General features: G+C 38.3%; 1 protein-coding gene and 1 pseudogene across 2 annotated transcripts; one reads left to right on the forward strand and one right to left on the reverse strand.

Moving 5' to 3' along the window:
* The first annotated feature begins 74 nt into the window (after positions 1-74).
* Positions 75-4,101, forward strand: LOC148800925 (nucleoside diphosphate kinase 2, chloroplastic-like; annotated as a pseudogene). Its single transcript, XR_016084077.1, has 6 exons — positions 75-1,851; positions 1,958-2,014; positions 2,132-2,218; positions 2,522-2,607; positions 2,736-2,785; positions 3,855-4,101. The product of XR_016084077.1 is annotated as a nucleoside diphosphate kinase 2, chloroplastic-like (transcript).
* A 4,933-nt stretch (positions 4,102-9,034) lies between these two features.
* On the reverse strand, positions 9,035-10,848 carry LOC104592975 (uncharacterized). The gene is made up of 5 exons (XM_010252559.3): positions 10,445-10,848; positions 10,119-10,347; positions 9,961-10,010; positions 9,755-9,829; positions 9,035-9,661 (listed from the first exon to the last, which is right to left on the reverse strand). The coding sequence occupies exons 1-5, from the start codon at positions 10,690-10,692 to the stop codon at positions 9,175-9,177; spliced, it is 1,089 nt and encodes a 362-aa protein (XP_010250861.1). The 5' UTR covers positions 10,693-10,848; the 3' UTR covers positions 9,035-9,174.
* Between the last annotated feature and the right edge of the window lie 96 nt (positions 10,849-10,944).

Below are 10,944 nucleotides of genomic sequence, written 5' to 3' on the forward strand. Positions count from 1 at the left end.
TTATCGCTCTTTGACTATTTCCCGTGTTCTGCGTTGGATCCAAAACTTTACAGAAAGGAATACAAGAAAATAAGTGGAATAATATTGTATTCTATTTGATGAATGCAACCGATTTATGTAACTTTTTTTTTTTGTTATATAGTGAGAGAGGTTCATGGCAAATATAACTGCAGGATATTTTTGTAGCTGCTTGATGCTGGATTCGACAACTAACTGTTTATGATACTTATTTCAAAATAACATTGCGAGAAGAAAATGATATAGGGACAAGGAACTTGGGACTCAAGGCTTTCAATGAGAATCTCATGCTTTCCCCAAAGCCGGCGGCCATGGATAGAATTATAAACCCAACAGGCCAACATCTTGAAGGGTGGCGTGCATTCTAGGTTAGAAATTGATCCAACCAAGTGGTTGTAATTTGTAAATGTGCCGTGATATTCTCGAAGTTCGAGAGTTTATATTAGATTATGGCACAATAAATTTGTCCAGGTGATGGATGGGATGTTGAGTGATGCTGCCCTTCCCCTACCGATTGAAAATTCTTTTCCCAGAACAGGAAACTATAACATAGAAAGTTGGAATTAGTTGGGAGGAAGACGATGGTTAAACTCCAAAATCCTCGGAATTGAATGAAGGCGATTAGCGTTTTGATCGTTCTATGTTTGCTTTACGGGGACAACCATTAGGCCCTTTTTCGTTTTAATTTCAAATAAATCTATGTTCATGTCAGATTGTGGTCTTCAGAGAAAGTAAGCTCATAGTGCATAAGAAGATGGCTCCTGGCCTCTTCAATCTTCATGCCACCTGAGTTCTACTTCTTCAGTCATGAGAGAAAGTGATGAGGTCAGGGGTATCCTGATCTCACTGTTGCAGCCGTGGCTTCCCATCCCTTTCCTTATCTACCCATGGTGGACAATGGTGTCTCTTCCTGGTCTATTCCTTCCTATTTCCTCCATTGAAACAAAGAACCATAAGAGACCGAAAGAGGGGCATTGTAAATAGTTGTATACAGAGTTACGACCTTGTCACGAGGAAATCCATTGACAAGAAGGTTCGATCGTTTAGCGCTTATTAAGTATTTTGCCCGTAGACTTTCTGCTTCTTCTTCTTCTTCTCGAGACGGAAAATAGTATGACCTCATGTCACTGCATTCTTGATGAACCAATGGTTTGATATCTATGGAGCTCTCGTTTCGGCAATATCAACTGTAACTAGTCTTAACAAATTCTCCTGCTGATCTCTTGCCATGCTACCAAATCGAATCGATTTGTCCTCGTCATCTCCCACCAGAGCGTCATTTCTATGTAATCTTGTTCTGGAGTCTTCCATTAAACTATTTTGATTTACTTGTTCTTCTTTCTGCTAATGGTATCTTAAAAATCAACACCATTGATACTGAAATAGTTTATAAACATGTTGCCTGAAACCTCCATTCTAGGCTCTTTTAGGATAAATTCATTTTTATTAGTCAAATCGAAATGAATTTACATGGGCGGTTATAAATTAATCTTATCCTTATCTGTGTGTCCTTTGTGTTAATTTATTGGATAAGAACGGACATCTCGGTAATTCGACTCTATAAATCCATTTAATTTCCCGAGAGAGAGAGAGAGAGAGAGAGAATGGAAGCTCTAGCCGTCTTTGGAGGAAGTCCCTGTGGTTCATCCTTTCATTCAACAGCTGGGAGGAATGACAGCTTTATCCGTCTCCCGGAAGCTTTTGCTATCCACCCAGCATCTTGCTTCATTACGCCCATCTTCACTCTTCTTATGTTCTCCACCTCTGACCTCTAAAATGCGGGCAAAGAAGAACAAGCCCCATGTCTTCCTTCCCCACTTAGTCGCTTCCATGGTTGGTTTCTTTCCTCACTGTTATCTCTTCAATTTCTGCTAAGATGGCTAAGCCCATTTAAATTTTCTTCTTTCCTTTGTGATTGTTCTTTGGTCTACACATCCAGGAAGAAGTTGAAGAGACATACATTATGATAAAGCCCGACGGTGTCCAACGAGGTCTGGCACGATTCTCTGTCTCTGTCTCTGTCTCTCTCCATTATTTTTGAAGTTTAATGAAAAAAATAAGTTATTTAGCACAAGAAATGATTTGTTCAAATCATATATTTTTCTCTTTATAGGTTGGAGAGATAATATCCAGGTTTGAGAAGAAGGGATTTAAACTGAAAGGATTGAAACTTTTCCAATGCCCCAAGGAGCTTGCTGAGGTTTGTGCTTGAACCGCACCTTTATTCACTTGTTTGTTGTCGATGTAAGGAACCTATACGTGTTTTAATGCCTCCAATTTGAGTGAAATATACCCATTTGAAATGCATCTTAGAGATGAACAAAAGAATTCTAGAGTCTTTCGTGTAGCTGCTGTGATAACTAAGTTGGTTAAAGGAGCATTAGCTGAGCCCCTCTTTAACATTCTTGCCTCCAACTTGAAGGTTACCAGAACATTACACAGTTTTCTATTCTCAACCCACGTATGCTCTGCTTCTTCTGTTTATTTCTTTTAATTGTTATAGGAGCATTATAAGGATCTTCAAGCTAAGCCTTTCTTCCCTAAGCTGACTGAGTACATTAGAGGGGATCTAGCAGTACAAACAGGAAGGTCAGTTTCTCAGCATCTGCTATTTAGTCCGGTCTTATCTATACTTAGTCTAGAATTTTGTTTGTATAGCTCTGCCAGTTAGATTGTCAACGACATATTCTTCTGAGTTATGATGAACCTGTTTGCAGGAATGTTATCCATGGAAGTGACAGCCCTGAGAATGGTAAACATGAAATAGGTGTGGCCTTCAAGTTCTTACAAATTCAAATTTTGATAAAAGTACTATAGATAGAATTCTTGCTTATGAATGTTCTCACTTGTCAAGCTTGTAGTGTTCTCTTATTTGAGTTCTCTGATTCAAGTAAGTCTGGCTACATTTCTTCAACAACCATGTGATAAACCTTTAGTTCATTTAACATAGGGATTCTTATACTTTTTTACACCATGTCAAAGTTAGGATACCTTGTGGCTGGTGCATTGAACCTGCATACAAGTGCATTCATTATTATACATAAACTGATGGAGCATCAGTAATTAAGACAATTTTGGAATGTAGAATGTAATCATGAATTAAAATACTTCTAAATTATAAGATGGACATGGATAATAGGTTTTGTATGCATTTGTACCTTTCCTAATCTTTGTAATTGGATTATTTCTTGTTTATCCTTAATTCCTTGTTGTGTAAATAAAATTTTCTTTTCTTTTTCAAAAATCTTAATTCTCATAATTATATTAGTTACTCTGTGTTGTACTTAATTTCTGTTTTCTGCATGTGCATCCACATGGACCACATCAAGCCTAGATATGTTTAAAGGAATTTGAATGCCAATTTTACAGATCTTTTATGGGTTTTTTTCCCCTGTTTTCTATTTATACGCAATCACTGTATTTAAGAACTTTTACTTAACACATCTGTTAAAGAATGGTCCATTTTAAGTTTGAAAAGGAAAGGAACAACATTAAGAAATGGATAGGTATTTAGTTTTTTTTTTTGAAAAAATATATTGATATGGTAATGTATTTGATAAAATGTTTACATTAATTAAAAAGGTATTACACTATTGTGATAACTTCAGTCATGTATCATGACGGTATGTGTCTCACAAGCTCGGTATTGGGATCAGGATAAACATGATTAACATTCACAAATAGGGCATCATGGATGGCATACCTTGCCTACATGGTAGCTTGGCAATGCAAAGTTGTGACTTTTCTGCTTAAGGGATTGTCTCATAGTCTGCATGTAACCTTCAGTTTCAAAAGATTTATTATAAATCCGGTCTGTTGACATTTACTTTCTGCAGATCTCTGGTTCAAATAAGGTGAATTATGTCAATGGACACAAGTTCAAGCATCTTGGTTAAGGGAGTGATTTTCAGGATGTACGCATCACTTTTGGAGAGTTCTATCAGATATCTTCCGTTTACATGTCTTTGGTGATTTCATAAAATTTGATGATCTGAGATGAGATTGCAACATTACAGTATTATTTTTCCCAATGAATAGATTACATATCAAATTGTCAATGTGTAAGTTACCTGTTTCTTTGCACCCATCTCTTAAACTTTTTTTTGGCACCCCATCTCTTAAACTTGAAAAGATTATGACTTTTTTTTATAGGTGAAGAGACTATGATTCTGTTGGTTGAATCTGTTACTGTACTCACTGAGAAGTGCATAGACATCTTAGTAAATAACATCTACTTAGGTCCAAATTCAAGAACCAATGTCATTGCATTCCCCTCAAACAATGAGGAGAGATAAGATAACCGACCTTGCTTAAGTATAATAATATTTTTGGGTATCACTCCATCTGGCTGGAGCAGCGGCATGCTTTCTTGTCAAATCTCAATTAAATTTCATGATTTCGTCAGACCTTTAGACGTATGGGGCATAAGCCTCATAGATTACCAATGTTTGAGAGAAAGGTGAAACATTTAGTAGTGCTTGTACCTTCTCTAAAGAAAATTAAAAAAAAAACTAATACCTAGTTTATTTGAGACAAATTGTTGAAGACTTTTCAAACTGAATCATAGAACCGGAAAAGCTTAGAGTACAAGCCTGAAATGAACCAAGGAAATTGATAGTCATTAAAGAGAGATTTCTTTCCAAATGATCTGGATTGGTCTCAAACATCCCTCCACAGCAGGGTCTATTTGGTTCACAGTCGGAATTGGAATTGAAATCCCTCGGAATGGGAATTGGATTGGTCTGTTTGGTTCAAACAGAAATCAAAATGGGAATTGAAATCAGTTAGAATGGGATTTTATTCCCAACGGAGAGAAGAGCGGGAAATGATCATTCTCTCAAATGGGAAAATGCCATTCCTTCCAAAATGGGAATAAGAATAAGATTCTCATTCCACCCAGCCAAACAGTTGGAAACAGAATAAAAATTCATATGAGCTCCCTGTAACGTGCACCCCACAGGGGCCCCACAGCCAATCCCCTCATGCATTGGAAACATCTCCCCTGCTGTCATGGGGAGATGTTCCCAATTCACCGGAGGTTTGGGCTGTAGGGTGCCAGTGGGTGTGCTATGTGGATCTCATCTCTAAGAATGGCTCATTTTGATTCCGATCCTGATTTTAGATTCCTATTTGTAAGAACCAAACGGCCCTTAAATGTGTATGCAATTATTGTACTATTATGAAGAGTTGACACAAATAGATTCAAGGCTTCAAGCTCACCACAAAGCAACGGAGGCTGCGCTAGGACTCTTTCCCTCTGCTTTTCATCGCAATTCTTCTATTTAGGTGCAATTGCAGGAAAAAAAAAAGTGGACATCAAGAGTCCTTTCCCAGTTAGCATTGCGTCCTTTTTAAAGATGAATAGAAGTTTTTTTTTAAATTTCCATGGGTGAAGGTGAACATTTTCATCCATTAGATTTATTTGCCACTTAAACGATCTCTTCAACTCAGTATCAGACTACACCAACTGATGGTGGCCCAGTTGGTGGGGTATCTGGCTGAAAAAAAAAAAAGAAAGAAAAAAAGACACGAACTCGGTATCAGACAGCAGTTTCATTCCCGTTTGAGAGTAAAGGGACCAACAACAAATTATTAAAACCAATACAAATATGGTAGGAAAAATTTATTATTACACAGAACAACGTCTTAGTACAGACACACAGTTAATAATCCAAGCAGCTGAAACAAACACAATAAATCAATGGAAAGAAGAACCCATCTCTCCGTAGACTCTCTCTCTCTCTCAGATGATGACAAAAGAGAGGGAAGATGGCAAGAAGAAGGCCAAGAAGGCAAAGAGTGCTGAGAGGATCAAAGGAGGCGAAAAAGCAGCGGAGCCACTATGTCCAGCTCCAGCATTAGGAGCCTCGGCTGGTGCATGATCATGTCCTGAATGAGCAGCCACCTCTGATATGCCCACTAATATCAACACCGCCATGACTTTGCACATGTAAGAGAATGGAGAACTGGGCCTTCCTGTTGCCATTTCTAAGCCGAACGAGGAAGAATGACAGAATGAGAGACACAGAACGGTAAGAACTTGGAACGAGGAAAAGAAGCCAACTTCCTACAAGGTTCAGGTCTCTCCCACACTATACTTTTATAGGGCTACACTTCTGGTCAGAGATGAGGTGGCGCCCTGGACAGAATTGAGGTAGTCGCTGGTTATGGAATAAATTATATATTCTTATGAGAATATTTAAAAAAAAAAAATTAAGGTCAACCGTGTCTCATCGCTTGATGTAACAGAGGAAAATGCTTTGGGTTTTGGCAGTCCATCCTCCGTTAGATTAACATCAGACGGCGGGCAGAACTGGAGAGAGGAGGAATAATCAACACAGGCATTTGGGTAAGGCTTGTACTTAGTACTATATAATCATAATGCAGTACAATTAGGAAAAGAATCCTAAATTCCCATCAATTAATGAATAACGTAGTGTTGTACTCTTCTTGGAACTGGTCTATGATGCTTACGGGATCACCACGGATGCTGATTTAATTCACTGGTTGTAAATAAAAGGTAAAGATATAAATTAATATTATGTTATTAAATTTATTTTTTTTATTATTTATATAAAAATCAAAATAAATATTTATTTTATGCCAAAAATTGAGATTTGATGTCAGAAAAAGGATTTGTTTTGAAAAAAAAAACAAAATTGGGGTTGGGTCAATTGTAAAATCAATATAAGAATCACCCCAATTGAACAGCTATAGTAAAGTACATGTGGATTGTCAAGGTTACAGACTTATTACAGGTGGAGTGTCCAAATCATAGAGAATATTTGGGCTGGGCTGGGCTGGGCTGGGCTCTGGCTTTCAGAATTGAGTTGGCACCTTCAACTTTGCTTAGTTCATTACATATTTAATAGTGTTTAGGTAGAATAGAAAGGATGGATGGATAGTAGATGAGAATTTAAGCTTTCATTGAATATGTCCAGTACCTTACCTTTGAAATTGTGTTACATGCATGCATCATGTTGCATCTCTCATCTAGTCATCTCTATTCTCTATTCCCCCTCTAAGCCCTAAATTAATTAATTGGTGGACCTCAATTTGATGATGAGGCAGTGAGGTGGCTGCCTCAATTTTCTTTGATTGTCATTTATTGTTCGTACTTCATACATATGTTTGTGTGTGTCAAACGAAGCAATTTTCCACTTCCATCTTCCATGGACGATGACTTTATATGTGTTTGCTTTTAAATAAATAAGCAGTGATTATGATTTATCATGGATTGAAAAAATAAAAACTTGACTTTGAGCGTGATGATGATGGACTTACCTACTCTCTAGCTAGTTTCAATTCCTAAATCAGATATCTCAAAATAGAAACTAGAAAACCTATGATCAAGTTTCTCAAACTATGCAGTTATGCCTGATACTGATAGGGCTGTAAGTCGGGTTGGCCCGAGTTAACGGTTTCCACTGTTCCAGATTCAGGCTTTGAGTTGGGCTCATTGAAATTTTAACAAAATCCTAATCCTAATCCGCAAAAGTTGCACCTTAGTATTGATAATCGTGTTGTCTTGTACGCAAAGTCATCTCTCATAGTCATTCACAGTGATAGCCTAACAAGTGCGTCAACAACGTAATTGCATAGGCAAGAAGGCCCACAAGAGTGACGCTAACTCAAGTTTCCTTAACATTCTCTCACAATGACTCTGTCGCATCTTTTCATTAGATACTAGCATCCATTAGTTCCCTTTGGTGGAAGGTGAAGAAATCCTCAATTTTGTAAATCCAGGCTGTGGGTGGGAAGTCTAGGGGTGTCAATTGGATTGGATTTGGTCCAATCTGATCCAATCCAACATGAGTCCATTACAGATGGATCAACTCCAATCCAATCCAGTGAATATTTTGGGCCAATTTGAACCAGTCCAATTCAATGTCTGGACCATCCAATCTGTTCAAATTGGATTTAATTTAGAATGATTTCAACCAAAATCTGGTTCATTAACACTTGTATTCTCTTATCTTGTATCTATGGACTGGATATTGGTTCGATCCCACCCAATCTAATATAAATCCATTATAGATGGGCCAGACTGAATCCAATCCAATTCAATAAACACTTTGGGCTATTAAGTCTGGACTAGACTGGTCCAATTCAATATGTCTCATTTGGTCCATCCAATCCATCCAGATTGATTTTGATTTGGACGGTATCCAACCCCAAACCGGTCCATTGAGATACACCCCTAGTGGGTACTGCTCAACTGGGATCTTCTCCTTCAAGGATCAAAAAGAGGAATCTCAAGTTTCAATCGCTCCACAAGAGCGTCCTCAAATTTTGTACCTCTAAGGGCCTTTTGGTTCACGGGAATAGGGGTCTAGAATTGGAATTAGAACGAGTCATTCCAATTTCAACTGTTTGGTTGAGTGGAATTGCAACCCCATTCCCATTATTCCCCATTTGAGAGAATGGTCATTCCCTCTCCCTCCCTTGGGAACAAAATTTCAATCCAGCTGATTTCAATTCCCATTCTAGTTTCTGTCTGAACTAAACAGATAATGGAAATAGATCATTCCGATTCTGATTCCAATAGATTCCAATTCAGAATTGTGAGCCAAACGGACCCTAATTGTTTAACAGAAAATATGTATACCTCCAGAGTCCAATGTAAATTATAATTAGGATTTGTGTAGATAATAATTGTTTCTGAATTTGTCAATGGGAATAGAACATGGGGGGTTCAGTTTAAAAAAAAAATACTTGAAAATTTGTAACATCATTAGGTATTAGATAATAGTTATAGAACCTTTGACTTTTTTTTTGATAAATTAATAGAGCCTTTGATATCATGAACCAACTATTTTTGGATGGTTCTTCCTATCCATTTTGGTGTTAGTGTTACAAGTTGGAAGGTGATGCTCTATATAAACTTACATATTTAGTATATCGCTAACTCCTAGATTGATTTTTATTGAAACTCTGTAAATTATTGCCACTTAAATTCTATCCTAATTATATGCACATGACCAATCTACAGCAAAGACGACGGTGGATTCCACAGTAAGACTGTATTGGTAGGTGAATTGTTTATTATTGGTATGAGAAACAGATCCGTTCTGGAACAACCCATAGCTGGAAGTCTGAAACAATAAATTTCAGTTGAAAGAATATGAATAATTGAAAAAAATCCTGAAAATTAGACTATATAGGGCGGCCTCTGATGCGAAGGTCAGTGGCTCTGGATGCCATGGCTCTCAAGGCTTCCCTGGCCGAGGAAAAAGATCTCCTTGTCCTTGGTTGCGCATGATGAGCTCCCCCCCTAAGAGCCCCCATGAATTCTTCCCTCTGCAATCTAAAAGCCAATGCGGCATCTTCCTCTTGACTGGGGACTCGTCTTCCTCTTCTCACACTCTGCTCTTGACTGCTCACTCCTCTTCTTCTCCTCCTCCAACTTGAACCCAATGTCTCCTCTTCCTCCTCCTCTACCTGAGTAGACGTTTCTCTTCTTCTAACTACTGTTCCTATTCTTCTGGGAACTGGGATATTTCGACTTGCCTCTTCAGGGCTCTGGCGCTCAGCTTCATGGCTATTCAGGATTCCTGATGCCTTTCTTGCTTCAACTTCTTTTGGAAACAGAAGTTGTATCGTGTTCCAAAGAACTGTGTTCACTGTGCAAGATCGCCCATTGCTGCAAACTCAAAGGAAGATTACTTTTAAAGCCCATACAAACTCCTAATAAAAGAAAATTCTTCAAATCTCTAGTTTCTTAGGACCCTCATACCTAATTAGCTGTCTGCATTTTGGGCATCGCTTTCCACATTTATCGGCAGCAGATCGCAGGCATTTCTTGCAAAAGCTGCGAGACGAAAATCTCTATCAGGACGATAAATTCAAAAGAAAATACTCAAAAGGAGGGAATTAATCCACTGAAGAGCGAGAAAACCATGTACTGTTTGAATTTGTTTATTCATCTTTGTTTTCTTTTACCTGTGGCCACAAGGAGTGGTACTCGGTTCGAAGCAAATCTCAAGACAAATCTGTATGTCCAGATCACAAAATGAACTCAAATATATAGTTTGATCGGTACAAGTGGAAATCTACAACTAAAAACTGGGCAACCAATATTAAGCTTAGAAATTCCTTACCGCACAAGAGAGCTCTTCCCTTAGTTTATCCATGCAAGGGAAAGATGAACCCGAATGAGAAACATCAGAAGATTCCTCAGGTAAAGCAGCTTTGCCTTCTTTTCTCTGCTTCTCTTCGATAACTTTACTTTTTGAGTCCATTTTCTTCTCTGCAGCAGTCTCTTCATCATCAAGGTTAAAGACGGCAATAGGAATTGAAGTAGGACTCCGTCTCTGTGCTCTGCGTTTTCTGAGAAGATGAAAAGAACAACTAATGTATCAAAAGGTGAAAGGAAAATATCGCTTGAGAGAATTGGAAAAAAAAAAGGGAAGAAGAATTAGATTACCTTCTCGAACTGGTTTTTGGGGACTTAAACTGAAAATGGCCACGCTTCTTCTCTTTGGGTTCTCTTTCTGGCGTGTCTTCGACGATGAAACTGGCGATTAGGAGCGATTCTTCGTCCCAACCCGCCATTGCGGCCACGGATCGGAACCTGGGACTGATGATGCATTCTGTGTTTCTCCCGTCTTCGACAGCAACAGATTCTCTAGCAGTTTTTGAGTTTTGTGGGCTCTCATTTTCTTCGGGAATCATTTTTTCCTTTCGTTTGTGATTGATTGCAGGAGGAAACGCAACTTCCTCTTCTGCATATAAGCGTTTGCGGATCCGATGGGGATATGGAGAAAATTTTCTTGCAACGGTCGATTTTTCGAATTCCGTTTTGCTTCACGTCTCAAAATGCTGTAACGGCCGGTGCAGTAGAATGCAACGGGATGGAGCTGCTGCCAGCAAAATGCGTATTAACACAATGATATTATAAAATCCATCCGTACATCAGGAACATCT

This window comes from Nelumbo nucifera, chromosome 3, assembly GCF_055504915.1.
Source record: "Nelumbo nucifera cultivar China Antique chromosome 3, China Antique-T2T, whole genome shotgun sequence".
NCBI lineage: Eukaryota > Viridiplantae > Streptophyta > Magnoliopsida > Proteales > Nelumbonaceae > Nelumbo > Nelumbo nucifera.